The sequence below is a fragment of the Pimephales promelas genome, chromosome 22 (genome assembly GCF_988280905.1).
Source record: "Pimephales promelas chromosome 22, fPimPro1.hap1.1, whole genome shotgun sequence".
NCBI lineage: Eukaryota > Metazoa > Chordata > Actinopteri > Cypriniformes > Leuciscidae > Pimephales > Pimephales promelas.
Window position 1 is genome coordinate 6,578,599 of NC_142790.1, and position 23,841 is coordinate 6,602,439.

Consider the following 23,841-nt stretch of genomic DNA (forward strand, 5'->3'; position numbering starts at 1 on the left):
GAATGTTTTCTTTTCTCCTCGCCAGGGGAGGTGTGTCGTGAGGCTTGTTGTGAGGCCAACCTACTCGCGTTGTTTTCTGTCAATTTCTGTCAATTATGAATTTATGATATTTTGTTGATAGTTTGTAAATCATGTACAGATGATACATTTGGTCATTCTTTTGTAATGGTATCTTGCATATGTTTTTCTATGCATATTGTGATCTCTTATGCATAAGAGATCACAATATGCATAGAAAAACATATGCAAGATACCATTACAAAAGAATGACCAAACCAATATTTATCAAAAATTTCAAAAAGATAATTATTTGAGGAAAGGCCCGGTGGCAACAGTTCAAAAGCAGAAGTGAGAAGACGACTCATATCAGTCACACAATTATTTCTGGTAACACTTAATTAACACTTTAGACATTCTACTAGCTATAAGTAACTTTTCAACTACATATCAACTAACTGTCAATAGTACAGTGGCCGAGAGAGTTCAACGTGTTGCAACCTAAAGAAGACTTATGCAAATATAAAAAAAAACGTGTGCAAATATAAAAACGCATGCAAATACAAAAAAACAGCCGCAAATTAAGAAAAACATCTTCATCAGTTCCACAACACACGTGTGCTCCAAGTACTCACAACACAACCAAATACACAAAACGCGCTGCAAAACCTCACAACACAACCAAATAGAGAAACGCTGCAAGTAACACAGAGCACAACGGAAATGTTTTCGGGGAACCAAATAAGTGACGGACCCAACTGGGACTTGCTTATTGCTCGTGAGCTTCCCTTTGCCCTACTCCCTTCAAAGGGCAGACGGCAAAGCTCTTCAAGTGGGAATTTGGCATGAGCATGACACTAGTGTGTCATTTATGTAGCCGTTTGGAACTTGATGAAGGGAGCAACAACAGACAACGTAATGTAATTATTTTTACCAAGGATGTTCCTGACAACGCAGATTAACATAACGGTTGCAAATAAATTATTTATTTTTCATTTTTACTTTATAAAAATCTGTTAATATATCTGTATGTCAGTGCCATACATTACCTAACATTTTTAGGAAACTTTTCTTATGAAAATTTAAACATAAAATGAAACTATTTGTATACTGTAACTGATGTATAGATTAATATCTTGCCTTCGTGTTCTTCTAGATCTTTTATTTATTTATTTAGTTTAGTTTTCAGATCATTGTTCTTTTCTCATTTGTATTGTGATGACATTGAACATATTGTTAACACATGTTGTATATTGTACACAAGTTGTATGTCATAATAATTTGAATCTCTGTGTTTTGCGGGGGAAAGTCAAAAGAAATTAAATAAAATAAAGTAGAATTTTGAGTAAGCAAGGAGTATAGACGAACTATAAAAAATTATAATATAATATAAATAATATAATAATATTATTTATATATACAATATTATTTTAATAGTATAGTTTATTTATAAAAAATATACAGGCTTTGACTTCTTGTCAATACTGTTTTTTTGCTGTAAGCACGTCCTGTGTCATAGACATATATACTAGACCTCACCTGGGGGTTCTAAGCATGCGTCAAAACCGCCGCCATCTTGGAACAGGGGTCTTGTCATAGGAAGTAGCTAGGTAACGCTGCTATCTCTGCCTTTACTTCGAATTCATTGATGGTGGCGGACTTTTGTGCAGCGTATGATGTTCACGGATGAAATCTGAACTAGGAAGAATGTTTTTAAAAAAAAAAAATAAATAAAAAATCTTTCTGGAATCAATGATAAATACATGTCTGACCATTGGAACAAACAAAAAAAACCAAGAAAAATCGCATTCATGATGATTTATGGTGATTTTATTTTCGTTAGACCTGTCTACTACATTGACGCTGATGCATTAAAGTGGAGGGGCTCCCCTGTTTCAAGATGGCGGCTCTATTGACGCATTCGTTCCAATGAACTGCCGTATCCAAGGTGAGGTCTAGTGTATACGTCTATGGTCCTGTGTATGCTATGACCACGTCCCAGTCGGGTCCGTCACTTATTTGGTTCCCCGGAAACATTTCCATTGTGGACCGTGTTATTTGCAGCGCGTTTCTGTATTTGGTGGTGTTGTGAGTACTTGGAGCACACGTGTGTTGTGGAATAGTGATGGGAAGTCCGGTTCTTTTCCGCGAACCGGTTCTTTCGGACAGTTCGTTTTAATGAACCGGTTCAAAAAAACGGTTCATCAGTTCTTTTACGTCATCATGTAATGACGTCAATTCTATCATCCCGGCGGATAAAAATACTTAAAATTAAAGGCATTTGTAATCATAACTTAAAAAAGTTAAAAAAAAGTAAATGTTTTTCTACCGACATGTCTGATTTACCGCAGTGTTAAAACCGCATTGTTTACCGCAGTGTACTGTGCGAGCGCGGCGGCGGGGTTTTATAAGGTTAACATTGCTCTCCTTTTTAGCTAGGCTTCTTACATGCTTGCTAATAACCTTTTTCAAGGTGGGTCTCCACATTGACAGCATGTTGGATGGATCTGTGCAGTGTTTATGGAGCGAATATATGCCGAAACCTCACACACAAACAAAACGTGTTTTACTCACACCCAATGATTCACAAACAAACTCAGTGTGGTTTGTAAATACAAAACATCACTCACAAACTAATGCATATTGTTCTGCAAATACAAAACGTACCTATCAAACAAATACAGTATGTTTTACATAGAAACATATTTCTTCAATGACCAAAATATCCTACAAGTACAAACTAAAATCTTTAAAAGTACAAAACAAAATTCTACAAGTACAAAACAAAATTCTACAAGTACAAAGCAAAATTCTACAAGTACAAAACAAAATTCTACAAGTACAAAACAAAATTCTACAAGTACAAAACAGAATTTTACAAGTACGAAAAACTGTCACGTGACTTTTGGCACTATTTTTCCGCATCCAGGCAGAATCAGATTTTCTCACAAATACAGTTGAGCAGCTTCCTCTTCTAGAACAGTAGATGGCGCTAAGATAAGGGATCAATTTGCTCGCCTTTGCCCATGGGAAAATGAGCGGTGAACAGGTGTGTTTCTGTCTAACTTTATCTATAATTAACCTTATTGAGGTTTTGGTAAATTTTTATTATATAGACAGAAATCCACATTAGCACTTAGTAACAACTTAGTAGCACTCCACTCTAGGATAAGAGAATCTATAAGCTGAAAGCTCTGCCATCATGTTGCTTTTTACATTTTTGTAAAAATGTTACATTTACTGAATGAGTATTTCTTTCGTTCTCCATAAATTAATGAGAGCATTTCATTTAATTGAAAAAGGTCCCACTAGTGAAAAAAGTATACTTTATTGTATTTGAAATATATTCCCTTTTTAAATAGTACATTGCAAATATACAAACAAAATATTTACTATATTTAAATACATTAAAAGTATATTAGCATCATGCTTTTTACCTATTTTCACAATACAACTTTAAACACACTTTAAAATAATTGTACTTAAGTATATTTTCTAAAAGTATATTGAAAACAAGCAAGCTTTTAACATATTTCTAAAAAGTGCAGTATAAGTACATTGGTTCCAAATATATGCTTTGTTACACTTTTAAGAAATATCAAATATGCTCAACACAAGTATACTTTTAACATATTTCTAACAAATGCACTAGAAGTACATTGGTAATAAATACATGCTTAATTATTTTTTTTATCCATCCATCCATCCATCCATCCATCTTCTTCCGCTTCATCCAGGGCCCTGTCGCGGGGGCAGCAGTCTAAGCAGAGATGCCCAGACTTCCCTCTCCCTAGACACTTCCTCCAGCTCTTCTGGGGGGACACCGAGGCGTTCCCAGGCCAGCCGGGAGACGTAGTCTTTCCAGCGTGTCCTAGGTCTTCCCCGGGGCCTCCGCCCAGTGGGACGTGCCCGGAACACCTCCCCAGGGAGGGAGGCGTCCAGGAGGCATCCAGAACAGATGCCCAAGCCACCTCAGCTGACCCCTCTCGATGTGGAGGAGCAGCGGCTCTACTCTGAGCTCCTCCCGAGTGACTGAGCTTCTCACCCTATCTCTAAGGGATCGCCCAGCCACCCTGCGGAGAAAGCTCATTTCGGCCGCCTGTATCTGGGATCTTGTCCTTTCGGTCATGACCCAAAGCTCATGACCATAGGTGAGAGTAGGAACGTAGATTGACCGGTAAATCGAGAGCTTTGCCTTACGGCTCAGCTCCTTCTTCACCACAACAGACCAGTACATCGACCGCATTGCTGCAGAAGCTGCACCGATCCGTCTGTCAATCTCCCGTTCCATCCTTCCCTCACTCGTGAACAAAACCCCAAGATACTTAAACTTCTCCACTTGAGGAAGGAAATTATTTTTTTATAAATATGCTAAACACAAGCATAATTTTAGTGAAGTTTTAGTGCATTTAAAGAAAACATACTTATGTTGCTCTTACTTACATTTTTGGAGTACTTTGTGTAAGAACATAGCAAAATTATTAAGCATTTAGTGGTTTTAAAATATATGAACTTTATAAACATGTATGCCTATGCCTACTGCAATAGATTTAAAAAATTTATGCATTTATCATTTAAAAAAACTTTTGAACATTTGAAAAAAAAACATTTGTCAACTATATTAAGCATTGCAATAAATACCGAAAATTAGTGAAATTCACTTTTACTTGTAAAGGGCTTCTTAAAAGGATGTTGTCTACTGCATGCTACGTTTAAATTCCCACAAGGATTTCAACATTATTATTTAAATTTGATCAGATACATTTTCCAGAGATGATAAAAAAGTTTGTACTTGTTTAAAGGGTTAGTTCACCCAAAAATGAAAATTAAGTCATTAATTACTCACCCCCATGCTGTTCCAACCCCGTAAGACCTTCGTTCATCTTCGGAACACAAATAAAGATATTTTTGATTGAATCTGAGAGCTGGATCACTCTTCCATAGAATGCCTAAGGGACTGGCTCTTGACGGCCCATAAAGTCATTAAAGAAAAGGTTTAAATATTCCATGTGCCTACAGCGGCTCAATTATACGTTTATCAAGCGACGAGAATACTTTTTGTGTGAAAAAAACACAAATAACGACTTTATTCCACTATTCCAATACTTCCTTATGGGCGCATGCGCGAGAACTGAGACGAGGATGTTCTCATTCGTCTACTTCTTGTTACCGGCTGCACACCGCTTAGAAGTTTTATCGGCCCCTACCGTATAAGATGATGTGCTGATATAGCTGGAAGCGCAAAACTTTCTGTTTACAAGCAGAGGAAGATGCGCGCTGTACATACGCTTTTCAATTTGCGTATTTTCCGCACTATAAGGTGCACTTAAAAGCCTTTAATCTTCTCAAAAAATGACAGTGTTCCTTATAATCCGGAGCGCCTTATATATGGATCATCATTTTATACGGTAGGTGGCGGTAAAACTCCTAAGCATTGAGGAGCCGGTAACAAGAAGTAGACGAATGAGAACGTCCTCGTCTCAGTTCTCGCGCATGCGCCCATAAGGAAGTAATGGAATAGTGGAATAAAGTCGTTATTTATGTTTTTTCGCACAAAAAGTATTCTCGTCGCTTGATAAACGTATAATTGAGCCGCTGTAGGCACATGGCATATTTAAACCTTTTCTTTAATGACTTTATGGGCCGTCAAGAGCCAGTCCCTTAGGCATTCTATGTAGGACTGATCTAGCTCTCAGATTCAATCAAAAATATCTTTATTTGTGTTCCGAAGATAAACGAAGGTCTTACGGGGTTGGAAAAGCATGGGGGTGAGTAATTAATGACTTAATTTTCATTTTTGGGTGAACTAACCCTTTAAATTCAAACACTAGCATACTACTTACACGTGAGTCCTGATTGGTCCCAGAGCCGTTGAATGGTTGTGATTGGTTCTTATGATAATGAGCTCGCCTCGCACCGCCTGAAAGGACTTTGACCTCACTCAGAGCCTCCGTTTGTCAGACAATATGGGCTATATGCACGCATAAGTTCCGCATTTGACGTAAGGATGCTCGTCCATTTCCGGTTGTGTAGATTAAAGCGGAGGAAAACCGGAGAAAACGGGATTATGGCAGAGTCTTCAATATTTACTGTCCTCCCGTCTTTGAAACGAAACGTACATACGTTTAGATGTAATTTTATATATAGTTATGTTTATTTAATATAATTTTAAAAAGAAGCATAAACACAACGAGGGGTGTCTGTTTTATCTGTTTTTGTGACTAACGTTTCATTAGTATAACCATGGAGTATAAAATTCAATATAAATTCTCTGTATTGCATTGGACTCTATGATCGGCGGAAGTTATCGAGCATCCTTAATCCTTCACCGGAAATAACGCCGTGCATAGAGCCCATTTTGCTGTGCGTAAATGTTACTTGACTGTGATTAGATTTAGAGTTCTATATTTGAACATGTCTTTGGGAGACTAGGAAGAAACCACGCGATTCATATGGATTTGGTGTTACTGGTAAGTTTTAGTTTTTTGCTAAATAAACAGATCACTATTTAGATTGCATTAACATTATTTTTATTTGCAAAATGAAGCTGTGTATTTATTTCTGATTTCTTGAAAAAAAATGGTGTCATTATGTCAATGATGTTTCTTTGAAAAGTTTTGGAGGAAATAACATGTTATGAGCAGTTACTTTGTCTTGAGGTGACCAATAATGGTAGTGTGTGTTGATTGGTGTTTATAGTAGTTCAAGCTTGACAACCTTATGTATGCATATATAACTCTTTTTTTCATATTAATATTTGTTGTTTTTCAGACAGCTGCTATAAGAAAAATTGAAATTGGAAATAAAACACAATTCTAATGCGGATGTCTGGCCACTTGAAGGGTACATATCATGCTTTTAAATCATTCACATACCGTTGTGGTCTATATAAAACATAACTGCAATGCTTGGGTCTGAATTCCTCATTATTATAGCTCCACAAGCCCCTTTTCTACCCCTTATCTGATGTGTGTCTTTGAGCGACAGGTTTCAATGCGTCCCCTTTAAATAAAAAGGAGATGCGTCACACCCCGCCCGCTCTCCAGGTCGCTGAGTTCACGGTCGGTTCAACTCCCCCGTTCGGCCATTATTGTTGTAGTTTGATTAGAGATATACGATTATATACGATACCTTCAAAGAACATTTTTATTCACACTTTAATAAAATGTCAACAACAGAAGACTTGTCCTTCAAGCCTTACATATTCGAGCCAGAGCGAGCGAGTTGATAAAGACGACGTCGAACCTGCAGAACAATGTGAGTTAACTGTTTTGTGTTATTAGTGAAAGTCGATTATTTCTCTTGTTAAAACAAGCACACTGACAAGATAAATGACTACGGTCTAATCTTACTGTAGTATCCTCAGTACTAATAAATAAACAGCCGACATCGAGGTAGCTTTAGCTGGGAGTTTACTGAACACCAGTCATCAGTACAAACAGTGTCAGCCAGTACAACACCTGAGCCTGCAGATTCTTCCTCGGCTATATACCCCATATTCTTTTGACTGAGCTACCACTGCCACCTAGTGGACAATTCTAATAATTCTTCCGATCTACCACATTCCTTCCCCCTTAAGCTGTTGCCTTCATCCCAAACCCCCAAGTCACGTTAACATGTGCCAGTGATATTAACAATTTTTTTTCTTAAACTTGAGCATTTTTTTTTTCATAGTCCACACTCATAGTCCTTTAAATACTTTGGTTTTGACACAGTTCTCAATGGCCGGCGTACCGGTGCAATCGAGGATAATGACTGTCTTGGAGTACCTGGAGGTTGGAAGTCCATTACTACTGGTTTGGCTTTTTCCAAAACAGGTATTTCCACACTCTGAGTGTTTGTCTCTGGAACACCGCCAGTTTCCTCGGGAATAGATGTCTCTGATGCTGCAACATCGACTCTAGAAGATTCAGACAACCCCAAGGGTTCCATAATCTTTGGTTCCATCCAGTCCCTATCCTCAGAACTGGCCAATATCTGGTCAACGTGTCTGCGTACCATGCTGCCACCTCCTAGCATGACCTTGTAAGAGACAGGACCCGTTCTCTTGATAATAAACCCGGGAATCCACTTAGGTCCATGACTGAAATTCCATGACTGGCATTCTCCCTGAACCTTGCTTGTCATGATGTTTCTTTTGGAAGCTCTGTTGCCGTTCCACTCTCCTTCGGCGGTCGGGATGAATTAAATCTAAGGTCGATCTCAACTTCCTGCCTTGTAACATTTCAGCAGGCGACAGCCCTGTAGTTGACTGTGGTGTAATGCGGTAACTAAACAACACCCTTGATACTCTAGTGGCGATGCTTCCCTCACCTGCCTTCTTCATCATCGCCTTGAATGCCTGAACGGCGCGTTCAGCACAACCATTAGAGGAAGCATGATAAGGAGCAAAGGTGACGTGTTCGATCCCATTCTTCTGCATAAACTCTCGGAATTCTGTACTCACAAAACATGAGCCATTATCAGACACAATTGTCTCTGGTAATCCTTGATTACTAAAGCTCTTCCTTAGACATTCAATCGTGCTGGCTGAAGTTGAGGTCGTTACAGGGTATACATCCATCCACTTGGAATGCGCGTCCATCAGAAGCAAAAACATATGTCCCATAAAAGGTCCTGCATAATCAATATGTAATCTTTGCCAGGGTTTGCTCGGCCACTCCCAGGGATGAAGAGGTGCTGGAGCTGGAGAGTTACGATGTTCTTGGCACGCTACACATCTTTTAACAACTGCTTCGATGTCGGCATCTAACTTTGGCCACCAGAAGTAGCTTCGGGCTAATGCCTTCATTCGAGTGATGCCAATGTGCCCGTCATGTAGCTGCTGTATCAAGGCGTTCCGGCCTGGCGGCGGTACCACTGCCCTTGAGCCCCACAGTACACAGCCATCTTGCACACTTAACTCTGTTTTCCTTACAGCATAGGGTTGGAAAACTGGGTCCCCTTCTAGTGGCGGCCAGCCATGTTGGACGAATTGTGCCGCTCTGGACAACACAGGATCTCTGCTTGTCCATCTGCTCATTTCAGCACTCGCTCATCCTGCTCTTTCTTGACAGAAGGCTGATATAACGGAAGTCGACTCAACGCATCAGCATTGCCATGATGTTTGCCGGGCTTGTAAACCATCTCGTACTCATACATTCTCAAGGCAACTGCTCACCGTTGTATCTGCGGCGAAGCCATTTGAGGCACAGCCTTCATCTCATTAAAAAGAGCCAGTAGTGGTTTGTGGTCCGTGCAAATGACAAATCTTCTTCCATATAAATATTTGTGGAACCGCTGAATGCCAAACATCACCGCCAGACCTTCTTTGTCCAGTTGGGAGTAGTTTAATTCAGCTGACGTTAATGTCCTAGACATAAAACTGATTGGTCATTCCTGCCCATTTGGCATGCGATGTGACAGCACCACTCCCACCCCATAAGGAGAAGCGTCGCAGGCCAGGATCAGATCTTTTTGGCTGTCATAATGCACCAACACATCAGACGACAGCATGAGTCGCTTGGACTCCTTAAAAGCGTGCTCCTGTTCGGCCTTCCATTTCCAAGGGGTTTCTTTCCGTAATAGCCCATGTAAAAGTGACAACAATGTTGACAGGTGTGGGAGGAACCTATTGTAATAGTTAAGCAGTCCTAGGTACGCTCTCAGTTCTGTGACATTAGTGCCGGTGCTTCTTGTATGGCCCTGACCTTATGTGGCAAAGGGTGAAGAACAGATGCGTCTACCTTATGACCAAGAAACTCCGCTTCCTGTTCCATGAACACACATTTATTGCGCTTCAAGCGAAGACCAGCTTCCCGCAGTCTTGTTAACACCTGATTCAGCGTTGCAAGGTGACCCTGGTCACTCTGGCCTGCTGTCAGCAAAATGACGTCCAGATGGACGGCCACATTCGGAATGCCTGCCACCAGACTCTCCATCATTCGTTGAAATATGGCTGGACTGGAAGAAACACCAAATGGAAGACGATTTACCTGAAACAGACCTTTGTGCGTATTAATAGTGACATATGGCTTAGATGTCTCATCCAGGATCACTTGCTGATATGCATGGCTCAGATCCAGTTTACTGAACCTCTTTCCGCCTGACAACTTCTCAAACAAGTCCTCCAATTTCGGTATGGGATACTGCTCAAGCTTCGATACCTGGTTGTAAAGAAGGACTCGTTATTAATGTCTTGGTAACGGGGATCAGCCAATCAGCGCCTTTGTTTTGGAGTCACGGAGAGGACACCCGTTTTGCGCGAACTGATAGGTTTCATTTTTGAGTTAGCGGTGAGAGTGGCCGGGAAGCCCATCATAGATATTTCTGAGGAGAATAGTTAATAAATCAGTCATCTGTGCTGTTATCTGTGCATGTGTGCGTTCAGAGACATGTGAGTACCCTGTTGAATGTTTTACATATGTGTATTTTTGGTGTATTAGGGTATTTATGAGTGTTGTTTAATCTGAGGTACTCAGTTGAAATGTAGTATTGTTAGCTTAAAGTTCGCTAACAGTACATTAATGCCTAGTATTATTAGTAATACACTACTATTGTGCTTATGAGTATTCATCTGATACTGCAGTTATCCATGGAGTGTTTATAATGATTATGTAGTAGAGAACTATGTGTTTTTGGTTGTTGTTGTTCCTGAGAGAAGGCTGTTTAGTTTAATAAGAAGCTAATGTGTGCTGGTATATTTTTTTGGTTATTTGATTTAAATAGCTAAAGTTACCTGAAGGGAAGATTATACTAAATGACAAGTATTAGCTTTAATAATTGTATCCTGACAGCATTTTTGTTACTTGTATGCTGATATTTTTTCTTTTCTTTATTGTTGTTGTTGTAGAACCACACATACTGTACATTTTAAGAAGACAGACAATCATCTGTTCAGTGGTGGAATGTAACGAAGTACAAATACTTCGTTACTTTACTTAAGTACATTTTTCACGTATCTTTACTTTACTTAAGTACAATAAATAGTGCCTACTTTTTACTTTTACTTCGTTACATTTTGCAGCAATTATTATACTTTCTACTCCACTACATTTCTACAACTTCTGTTACATTTTCGTTACATTTTCTGATCAGTTTTTTCCCTGCCAAAACGTAATCTGACCGTCCGTTCGTTGCACGTTTGTCTCACCAGTGACGTTTGGTTGCCATAGATACAGTATATCAACCCGGTCACACTAAATGCGTCTCACACGCAGTGTGTTTATCGTGCAACTCATACGCGAAAATTTGTTTTTACGTGCATAGGAAACACACCGTGTGTAATATATGTTTGGTTTGGTAAGGATATGGCAAGCCAAGAGGTTCAGAATTACACCATAAATTCATCTCGTTTACTGCCAAACATAGTTATTAACATATAGTAAGGATGATGTGTATTGCCTAATTACAAGCTTGTTTCAGAAATGGTGACATTTTTTTCCATCATTATTGAACATCATTATAGGAGTAGGCTATTAGGTTGAATGAGTTAGAATTAAATGTTTTATTAATCATTAGAAAATAGACATTAAGATAATAAATTGTTATGCAAGTACTTTTACTTTTAATACTTGAAGTACATTTAAAATAAAGTACTTTTTACTTTCTACTTAAGTATGGTTGTCATTGTGTTACTTCTACTTTTACTAAAGTAAATATTTATCTGGGTATTTGTACTTTTACTTAAGTACTGAGATTCAGTACTTCCTCCACCACTGCATCTGTTGGCTGTCAATAAACCCCTTCAAGAGAGTCAGAGCATCCATTTGCATTCTTACCGATGCACCACAGTGGTCACTTATCCCAACAAGCTATAATTACAGTCCTAGCTATCAAGGTCTTCGTTTCACTGGTTGACAGTGAGCTTATAATCGCCACAAATGCGCACAGAATTATCAGCTTTTAACACAGGCACGATCGGAGCTGCCCACTCTGAGAACTTCACTGGCTCAATAACCCCCTGTTTTGTGAGTCTCTCTAACTCCATCTCCACTTTTTTTCTCATGGCATAGGGAACGGCCCGAGGTTTATAGAACTTTGGACTCACCCCTTCTGTGATGTATATTTTTGCTGGTGGACCTCTCCAGGAACCAAGCTCCTCCTTGAACACATCTTCATTTTGCCCTAGCACATACTGCAATGTTAACTCTTGCTGCTCCATCTTATTTATACTAACAAAGTTAATTCCCAGCTCCTTTATCCATGCCCTGCCTAACAGGTTTGGACCTGGCCCTGTTACCACCACTACTGGTAGCTGTTTGACGTGGTCTTGGTACCTTACAGTCACGCTTGCCACTCCTAATGTTGGTACTTTTTCGCCCGTGTAGGTTTTCAACGTCATTGAGCAGTCGTGCAACTCTTGGGTGCCCCGTGTCCATAACTTGTCATATTCAGCCTTTGACAAAATTGTCACGCCACAGCCAGTATCCACTTCAAATTCCACAATGTTCTCATTTATTTTAAGCTGTGCAGTAATGGGATCGATTTTTGTTACTTTTGTCTCTGTTAGATTGTACATTGTAAAAACATCTTCGTCACTCGTGACATTCTCCCCAGATTCACTTATATGATGCGCTGACTGATTTTTATCATTTCTTAACCTTCCAGACTGCTTGTGCTTCCCTCTTCCCTCTTCCTTAAGCCCCTGGTCCCCCAGAGGCGAGGATTTGCACACTCTCTTCAAATGTCCCTTTTTTCCACAGCCATGGCACTTTTCATTGACAAAACAACAGACACTTGCCATATGTTGACCCCCACACCAGTAACATGTCAATGGTTTTGCCTTTCCTTGCCATTTATGGTTTGACTCCACATTATGCACTAGCAGTTGATTACTGACATTACTCCCGATGCCCTCCACAGTTTTCAATTGCAAAGCACGGACATCTCTATTTGTTGTCTCAATGGTCAGTGCCACTTTCAAAGCTTTTTCAAATGTGAGTTCAGGCTCCGCCAACAATCTCCTCTGCATGCGATCGTCCGCTATGCCACAGACAAGCCTGTCACGTAGCATCTCTTTTAACTTATCGCCATAGTTGCAATGTTGCGCAAGCTCTCGTAGCACTGCCACGTACTCCATCACAGTTTCATTCACTGCTCTAGTCCGAGAATTAAACTTAAATCTTTGGACAATTTCATGGGCTTTGGGTTATAATGCGACTGCAGCAAGTCCGTCAAATCTTCATATGATTTTTAATAAGTAAGTTATAGGAACTTATTGAGGAACTCAATAAGTTCCTCATTAAACTGTATGTCCGACTGCCAACAGAGCTTAACAATATTGCCCTCTTTTTCTCCTCATCCTCAATCCCATTTGCCACGAAAAAATGTCCCAATACCTCGACGTATTCCTCCCATGTTTGGGTCTGACTGTCAAAAGCAGTAAGTGTTCCTACCATCGCCGTAGCCATCTCGACGTTTTTTGGTTAGCGTTAGCTGCCTCGTCACTTGACTTCCGTCCAATTTTCGCGTGATTTACTCACAAGCTTCTTCCGAGCTCAACCGCCATCCTCGTCGCCAAATGTAGTATCCTCAGTACTAATAAATAAACAGTCGACATCGAGGTAGCTTTAGCTGGGAATTACTGAACACCAGTCATCAGTACAAACAGTGTCAGCCAGTACAACACCTGAGCCTGCAGATTCTTCCTCGGCTATATACCCCATATTCTTTTGACTGAGCTACCACTGTCACCTAGTGGACAATTCTAATAACTCTCCCGATCTACCACACTTACCACAAAAAAAATCTGTATTGACAATATGATACGTTTAGAAAAGCATCAGAAAACAACACAGCTAAATGACCATTAATGAAACTCAAGAACAATAATACTGCAGACGTGTAACGTTACTTCAAAACAAAAATAAAGAAAGACAAAGGTACTGCTAAACCATGACCACCATGTGTTTTAAGAAAGTAAAGTACTTTATTTTTATTAACGATATTTACAGCTTATCGAAATGCTCTGTTCGTCGTCTCCAAAGATAGAAGGAATTTACCTCTCATTCAGACGAAGTCAATCGGCAAACCCTTCTTTATACTGGCGGAGGTTGTTGAAGTGGGAATCCTTGAAGTGCTTCAGGTCACTAACGTACATCCAAAAAACGTAAATTTTGACTTGCCCTCTCGCAACTTCTGCATCATTGAGCTCGGACTACAAAATCGGAGCGAGAAATAATAATGGGGGATTGCTCAAAGTTTTGGACCGGTAGTCAATGTCCTTATTTGGCAGTTCCGCTGCAAATACGGTGACGCACTTGCTCAAAAAACGTCATAGACAACAGAAAAATCTGAACAGGTTCAAAAATATGACTAAAACAGAATATAAAGATATAAACGAAGCACCTGAAGAGAATAATTTCATCTTTTCTGTACTTATAAACACTCCAAATATACAACAAAATGCATTTAAGGGCTAAAAAGGTGGATTTTGCATGAGATTTAAGTTTAACCCCTTTAAGTTAAATTCAACCAGGGGTTTGCGACTTCTTCTGTCCGTCATCTTGTAATACTGGAATGCTGTGACATTAATTAAAACAATGTTCTGTCCTAATATTTTTCATAATTAGTTTCAAGTGTATAAAGTTTTATTGTGAAAATTGTTATCAGCATAATGTTTGTATAGTAAACGTGTAATATATTCACAAAGTACAATTCTGTGTAAGTATTGACAATATACTATTGAAAATGTGAATATACTGTATTTATTGACCAATAAAGTTCTTTTTTCACCTGGAAAGTGTGTTGAGTAGTCCCTTATTTCAAGATCATCGAAAAGGTTGTCTTCAATCAGCTGAACAAATTTTTAAGCTCAAATGGATATTTTGACAATTTTCTATCTGGTTTCCGATCGCATCACAGCACGGAGATAGCGCTCATAAAGATAACAAACGATATTCGGTTAAATACTGATACAGGCAAATTATCCGTGTTGGTACTACTTGACCTCAGTGCTGCATTTTACACTGTTGATCACGACATACTTCTTGACAGGCTGGAAAACTGGGTGGGGCTTTCTGGGATAGTCCTAAAATGGTTCAGGTCATAGTTAGAAGGGAGGGGTTATTTTGTGAGTATGGGAGAACATAAGTCTGAGTGGACATCCATGACTTGCGGAGTCCCTTAGGGCTCGATTCTTGCACCACTCCTATTCAACCTGTATATGCTCCCAATGAGCCAAATAATGAAAAAGAACCAAATCGCTTACCACAGCTATGCAGACGACACACAGCTCTACTTAGCCCTATCGCCTAACGACTACAGCCCCATTGGGTCCCTGTGCCAATGCATTGATGAAGTAAACGGTTGGATGTGTAAAAACTTTCTGCAGTTAAACAAAGACAAAACTGAAGTTATTGCGTTTGGAAACAAAGATGAAGATCTCAAGGTGAATGCATACCTTGACGCTAGGTGTCTAACAACTAAAAATCAAGTCAGGAATCTTGGTGTGTCTCTAGAGTCAGACCTTAGTTTCAAAAGTCATGTCAAAGCAATAACTAAATCAGCATACTATCATCTGAAAAATATTTAAAGAATTAGATGCTTTGTTTCCAGTCAAGACTTAGAGAAACTTGTGCATGCTTTCATCACCAGCAGGGTGGATTACTGTAATGGCCTCCTCACTGGCCTTCCTAAAAAGACCATAAGACAGTTGCAGCTCATACAGAACGCTGCTGCCAGGATTCTGAGCAGGACCAGAAAATATGAACACATCACACCAGTCCTCAGGTCTTTACACTGGCTGCCAGTTACATTTAGGATTGATTTTAAAGTATTATTACTGGTATATAAATCATTTAATGGGTTAGGACCTCAATATATTGCAGATATGCTCACTGAATATAAACCCAACAGATCGCTCAGATCATTAGGATCACATCAGCTAGAAATACCAAGGGTTCACTCTAAGCATGGAGAGTCTGCTTTTAGCTATTATGCCAGCCGCAGCTGGAACCAGCTTCCAGAGGAGATCAGGTGTGCTCCTACAGTAGTCACATTCAAATCCAGACTCAAAACACATCTGTTTAGCTGTGCATTTACTGAATGAGCACTGTGTCACTGTTCGTCCGACCGTTACTGCACTTCATGTTATTCTAAATGGTTTTAACTTACTGAATTTTATTTTTATCATAATTTTTATTTTTCATTATTTCTTATTTTTTATTCTAAACTGTTTTAATTATTCTGATTTCTTTTGATTATTTTAATTTCTTCTATGTAAAGCACTTTGAATTGCCATTGTGTATGAAATGTGCTATATAAATAAACTTGCCTTGCCTTGCCTTGCCTTATTTAATTCAGCCTTCAGTATACTGGTAGCTTACATGCTAACCAAAAAGTAGCCTAGCAGAGTAATAACAGATATTGATAAGTAGCTAAAAAGTGTACTTTCTTACTAATTTGAATAAACCCAAAGTAGAACTGAGCATAGTATCATCACAATACTAATATTTTAGAAGTATAATGCTTGTATATTTGTATGACATTCAAAGTGCATTTTAAATGTACTTCTAACACAGATATGGTACACTTAATACTTATTAATCAAGCATGTTAGTACATACAGCCATATACTTCAAGTATGCAAAGTATACTTGAAGTGGTTCCACTTTAGCACGTAAAAGTACACTAAGTACACTTCAAATTGTGCTTTTCTACAATTAAATTACAACTAAAATATATTAAGTACAAAATTAGTTGTTCCAAAATAGCATACTTCAAGTTAAATAATCATTAACAAACTTGAAGTATACTGATGATTGGTCTGGCTTTAAGTATGCTTAAGTATGCTAAGATTTAATATAGCCTACTTAACATATTTATTTTTCACCTGGGCCCACTTATTCATTAATTTAGTTGGAATTCAGTCAGCGTAACTGTTAATGTAATAAAATAATGAATGAACAAATCAAACAATATACAGTTGTTTCTTCCCTGTGATATATTGCCCAAGTTATTATTTTGGACAGACAAATGAAACCCTCCTTTCAATTAAATGAAATGTTTTCATTAATGTATTGAGAATGAAACGAAAGTAATAGATTCGTTCAGTGTATACATAATCACTACTTTGGTCATTTCACATGCGTTTTATGTAGGCTAGATCATAATCCTGCCGCGTTCACTGCGAAGATCGCGAGTCAGCATTCTTCATGTTCATGTTCATGTTCAGTCAGCAACTTCATGTTTTCAGCTGACACACTGACAAAGAATAGACCATTTCACAAGATGTAAACAACACTGGTCCAGAAACACTTCCTGTTTCAGTTTGTAACTGTTTTCTTTATTTCACATGTAAAAAAAAAATATATTAAAGATGTTTGTTTAACTTTTTGATTCAGTTTTAAATGTTCTGTTGGTTGTATTTTAACCCAGCTTTTATGTAGTGTTAAAAAACTGAAACAGGAAGTGCTTCTGGACCAGTATTGTTTACATCTTGTGAAATGGTCTATACACTTGTTTATTAATAAACAATTATCTTCTTGCTATATTTTACATAGCCTATTCATAATCTGTTGCCGGTTCTTCGTGACAGCTGGTGCTTCGTTGGCAGTGACACCCTACATGTTGCGTCATCACCGCACCCTCCAGAATAGGCCAGTTTAATAAACAGGATTAGATGGGCACAATGCATTCTTATTCAATGCGGACGTAATCCCTCAGATTGATTAATGTAATGGAATAGGCTACGTTACAAATGACATTTTTGGGCATGGGTGCGATTTGTGAAAAAAACAGAGGGGGGGGGGGGGGTGTTTTGAAAAAAAATATTCATAAAAAATAAATCGAGAGCGGGGTTGGTTGACACACTTTTCACTCTCTGTCATATTTCTCAGCCATGCTATATGTTAAAATAGTCTAACCAGTAACAACTGAAAGGTTAAGATCTCAGCTACTCAACAGATATATTTAATGTTAATAAATTATTCCTAAAAATGTCTTATTCATCATTAAAGTGATGTTGTGCACCTGTGCCAACCAGCCCCACTATGGGGGTTAGTTGGCACATGCAATGGGGTTGGTTGGCACAGATGCAATAGTTACAAAGAATGAGGTGACAAATATAAAAAGAACTTGACCATTTAATTCAAACCAGATGCAGAATAACATTCAACAGCATTTCTGCCGATTTTTAACCAAACCAAAAACAAATACAGTTTGTAAAGTATACGGGTGCTGGTCGTATAATTAGAATATCATCAAAAAGTTTATTTATTTCAGTAATTCCATTCAAAAAATTACATTTGAATATTATATTCATTCATTACACACAGACTGATATATTTCAAGTGTTCATTCCTTTTAATTTTGATGATTATAACTGACAACTAATGAAACCCCCAAAATCAGTATCTCAGAATATTTGAATATTGTGAAAAGGTTCAATATTGAAGACACCTGGTGCCACTCTAATCAGCAAATTAACTCAAAACACCTGCAAAGCCCTCTAAATGGTCTCTCTCAGTCTAGTTCTGTAGCCTACACCAGACCCAACAATGCAGAAGAGCTGAAGGCCACTATCAGAGCAACCGGGGTTCTCATAACACCTGTGCAGTGCCACAGACTGATTGACTCCACGCCACATTGCTGCAGTAATTCAGGCAAAAGGAGCCCCAACTAAGTATTGAGTGCTGTACATGCTGAACCTTTTCATGTTGATACTTTTCAGTTGGCCTACATTTCCAAATATCTTCTTCTTCTTTTTTTTTTTTGTATTGGTCTCAATAATATTCTAATTTTCTGGGATACTGAATTTGGGATTGTCATGAGTTGTCAGTTTTAATCATCACAATTAAAGGAAATAAAAATTGAAATATATCAGTCTGTGTGTAGCCTAATGAATGAATATAATATCCAAGTTTCACTTTTTGAATGGAATTACTGAAATAAATCAACTTTTTGATGATATTCTAATTATATGACCAACCCCATATATTTATAAATATACAACATATAATAGTATTATTATAATATTTATATATTTATATATATTTATATGTATATATGTTATGTTTTAACATATGTAAAATGCATAAATTAATACATTTATAACCAATTGGCTATAATGACATATGTGCCAACCAACCCCCAAATCAGTGTGTCAACCAACCCCACCCATATTAGGACACACCTCTTTACTGAAATGATGTTAGCCACCTAGCATCACTCATCAGAGACTTTTAAATTTCATATCAAAATATAGCTGATCCTATCTATATCAACTGGAATCCTTACATTTTATATTATCTCTATCCATCATAGTTCTAAAATGTATTTAGTGGGGAGAAGGTTTTTTTTGTTTTAACACAGTAAAATAGAAAAGTTATCCTCACCTGAACAGTTAGTGAAAGTTCAATGATTTTAGTAAATGGGTGTGTTCAGGTCAAGAGGGCAGTCATTTTAATGTCAGATTTTTGTGGCAGCACCCTCTGGTGTACTAGAATTGAACCGTGTGCCAACCAACCCCTCGACCCAACCAGCCCCGCTCTCCCCAACATGAACATCACTGCATTTGCAGGGGAAAAAAATCTTATTAACGTTCTTCTTGCGTCTCTTCTTGCGTTAAGAAGTATCCTAACGCAATATTTTTTACTCTAATAGCTTCCCACACATTTGATCTGTGATCATGCAACGAAAAACATGCAATAATTAAATCAATAGATTAATAGAGTAGGCAAATTTATATCAGCCTCTCCTGAACCACGGATTGATTGCAAAGTTAAACCATCATAGAAACAGTTTTACTGCTGCCGTTAAGTGAAAGTAATAATGTTAATGTTACATCCGCGTTGGATGCTGATACGGCAAAATGATAGAAAAGACAGATGCCTCATTAGCGCTGCAGAACCTCTAGACGCGCGCAAACGCGTCTTTACATCGATTTAACATTGAAATCACTCGCGCCAGACGTTCAAGAGTGAGTGAAACACCGTGTGTATTACTTCGGCCATTCTCAGTGACACTAGCTCTGCTTGTCATCATAGAAACAGATAATCAGATTGTGATGTTTATTCTGAATGCTGCCTTCCTTCCTTTCTACACACAGCTCCACAGCCCAGCGCGGACATGCAACCGTCTCGCAAGTGTTGATAGGCGTGAGGTGTAACCAATCAGATAGCGTCGTGGGCGGGACATTGAGCAAGTCTGCAGACTCGTGCAGAGCGACAGCTAATAAGAGTCAGCCAAAGTAGCGCATTTAAAAATAAAATTGACTTTAATCAAACCACGGATCCGTGATAAGTTTTCTGATCCGTTTCACCACTAGTTTAGTAGCACTGATCACTTTGAGGGGGGGATAAATTTATCCCCACCGGGGATAAAAAATAATTAAGCAGAGGCAGGGACACACTGACCAGAAAGGGGGAAATCCTACGCCCCCCGGCAAATCGCACGAAATACGTTTTCCCAACACTTCCTACTACAGCTGAGGAAAATGAGCGTTGAACAGGTGTGTTTCTGTCTTACTTTATTAACCTTATTGAGGTTTTCTTTTGCAAAATGTTTATTATTTCTTGACAAAAATCCATATTACCGCTATTAGCATTTCACTCTATCTAGGATAGGGGAATCTAAGCTGAAATCTATATCATATGTTGCTTTAAAAAAAATTATATTAATAATCTACATAAGACGCGTGTGAAATTACTAAATTAGTGATTATGTTCACTGAACGAATCTATTACTTTTCGTTCTCCATACATTAATGAGACCATTTAATTTAATTGAAAGGAGGGTTTCATTTGTCTGTCCAAAATAATAATTTGGGCAATACATCACAGGGAAGAAACAACTGTATATTGTTTGTTTTGTTCATTCATTATTTTATTACATTAACAGTTATGCTGACTGAATGCAAAAGTCATGATGTCATGTTGGCGGTCTCAAGAGTAAATGCAGCTTTTTGATATAAAGTTTTTATAAAGTGTTCCTTAATATGCATTAAAACAGAAAATAATCTTGTGAAAGTGCAACAGAGACACAGTTTAAACTCTTTTTGGATTTTTGTTTAATTGCTAATAATAATTGCTGAATTTTTTTGTTCCCATAGCAAGAAATGAATATATTAACTATTAAAAAAAAAAAAACAGTTAGCATCTAATGTTGATCAATTCAAACAAAGCCAAACTGCCTATAGGTAACGCCTCATTTTTAGAGCAGTGTGGCCAGTTTAACAGGAGGTTGGTCAATATACTTCACTCGCATATATTCTCACTTCGTGTGAATCACTCACAAGCGGACATAAAATTATTCTAAAGAGCAACAGACTTAGCCATGGTCACACCATCCAAAAATGAATCAAATCCACCAGGTAATCAGTAGTTTATGTCATGGGTCAAAATGGTTTCATGTTTTGAAGGATTTGGAAATTACAGTTTTTCTGTGTATCTTCAGACTGCAGGTTAAGAAAACATACGTTACTACTGGCATGTTTTCTTCTGACATCAACCTGGCTGGTAAGTTCAGTAGAAAATTTATACATAAAAAATCAGACTTCAAAAATAAATAAGCATTTTCTCCCTGAAAATGCTTATTTATTTTTGTAAGGGCAAAGGGGCTGAGTGCATTCAACTGAGCTGAGCATTTTAAATATCAATTCAAATCATAAATCTGAATTTGGGTATATGATATTTGCAAACAAAATGCAGAATTCTAATTGAAGACAGTAGAAAATTGTGCAACTGGTGTAAATGTATAGTTTAACAGGTTAAAACTAAATGCATAGTTTTTTGTTTGACATTTCTTTTAATGAAGTTGTCTGAACACATTGTGAAGGACTTGTTCTGACTATTGAATTTAGTTTAGAGAATTATGGCTGAAAAACAAACACTAATAAGTAATAATAGGTTAAATATAAAATCCTCTTTCTGCGAACTCAAATTGCAATATATTAATATATCAATAATATTTCAATAAATAATTTCATTATTATGGTGTAATTCATATAGACACGACTTATCTTTCTTCCTGTATGGTCTCATAATCGAAAAACCTGTGATTTACTAATAGTTCATTATCTGTTAGTTGAATGAACTTGTCAAAAAAGTCATTTCAACATTTTAATTTCTGAACAAAAGTTTAAGGAGAAAACCTTCTACATGTTTTGCGTGGTGATGATATTCAACATTCTTTGCATGTGAGTCAACTCAGCAACAGCAACACTCCACAAAGCAGCTTTTGATAACACAAGCATTTACAAATGCTACACAATATGAAAAGGATTTGTTTTTTTTAGTTTTATGCAAGTTACATTTTACTTTTAAGTTGGCAATACAGTTTGTCCATACCAAACACCATGTTCAAGCATAAAGGGTGGCCACCAGTACACATGGCACCATGACACCCTGGGTCGTAGGTCGATGATCGACTTTGTGGTCGTTTCATCTGACCTGCAACCGGATGTCTTGGACACTTGGGTGAAGAGAGGGGCGGAGTTGCCTGGTGGTGAGTTTGATCCAATGGTGGGGGAGGAAGCTGGACAGACTCGGCAGACCCAAGCGTACTGTTAGGGTTTGCTGGGAACGTTTGGCTGAGTCTCCTGTCAGAGAGATCTTCAACTCCCACCTCTGGCGGAGCCACGACTGGATCCCGTGGGAGGCTGGAGATATTGAGTCTAAGTGGACCATGTTCTCCACCTCCATTGTCCTCCATGGAGCTGTGGCCGTAAGGTCTCCGGTGCCTGTCGAGGCGGCAATCCCCAAACCCGGTGGTGGACACCGGAAGTAAAGGATGCCGCCAAGCTAAAGAAGGAGTCCTATCAGGCCTGGTTGGCTTGTGGGACTCCTGAGGCAGCTGACAGGTACCGGCAGGCCAAGCGGACTGCAGCCCGGCGGGTTGTGGAGGCAAAAGCTCGGGCCTAGGAGGAGTTCGGTGAGGCCATGGAGAAGGACTGTCAGCTGGCCTCGAAGAGATTCTGGTAAACTATCTGGCACCTCAGGAGAGGGAAACAATGTCCTACCAATGCTGTTTACAGTGGAGGTGGGCGGCTGTTGACCTCAACTGGGGATGTCATCGGAGGGTGGAAAGAATATCTCCTCAATAGTCGCCGTCACGTCTTCTATTGAGGAAGAAGAGGCTGAGGGCTCAGAGGTGGACTCGTCCATCACCCTAGCTGAGGTCATTATTTTTATGGATAGAATTTCTAGGCGCAGCCAGGGGCCGGAGGGTGTCAGGTTTGGGGACCACACGATTTCGTCTCTGCTCTTTGCGGATGATGTTGTCGTGTTGGCCCCTTCAGACCAGGACCTTCAGCATGCACTGGGAAGGTTTGCAGCCGAGTGTGAAGCGGCTGAGATGAAAATCAGCACCTCCAAATCCGAGGCCATGGTCCTCAGTCGGAAAAGAGTAGCTTGCACTCTTCAGGTTGGTGGAGAGATCCTTCCTAGAGTGGAGGAGTTTAAATATCTTGGGGTTTTGTTCACGAGTGAGGGAGGGATGGAACGGGAGATTGACAGACGGATCGGTGCAGCTTCTGCAGCAATGCGGTCGATGTACCGGTCTGTTGTGGTAAAGAAGGAGCTGAGCCGCAAGGCAAAGCTCCCGATTTATCGGTCAATCTACGTTCCTACTCTCACCTATGGTCATGAGCTTTGGGTTTTAAGGACAAGATCCTGGATACAGGCAGCGAAAATGAGCTTTCTCCACAGGGTGGCTGGGCAATCCCTTAGAGATAGGGTGAGAAGCTCTGTCACTCGGGAGGAGCTCAGTGTAGAGCTGCTGCTCCTCCACATCAAGAGGGGTCAGCTGAGATAGCTCGGGCATCTGTTCCGGATGCCTCCTGGACGCCTTCCCGGGGAGGTGTTCCGGGCACGTCCCACTGGGAGGAGACCCACGGAGAAGACCTAGGACACGCTGGAGAGACTA

At 39.1% G+C, this 23,841-nt stretch overlaps 1 protein-coding gene across 1 annotated transcript in view; it reads left to right on the forward strand.

Moving 5' to 3' along the window:
- The first annotated feature begins 21,252 nt into the window (after positions 1-21,252).
- LOC120475783 (NXPE family member 3) overlaps positions 21,253-23,841 on the forward strand; it is a 57,286-nt gene continuing 54,697 nt past the window's right edge. Inside the window, exons 1-2 of the mRNA XM_039666475.2 lie at positions 21,253-21,289; positions 21,373-21,434. Of these exons, the coding sequence (XP_039522409.2) occupies positions 21,253-21,289; positions 21,373-21,434 (99 nt within the window). The remainder of the gene's footprint in view (positions 21,290-21,372; positions 21,435-23,841) is intronic.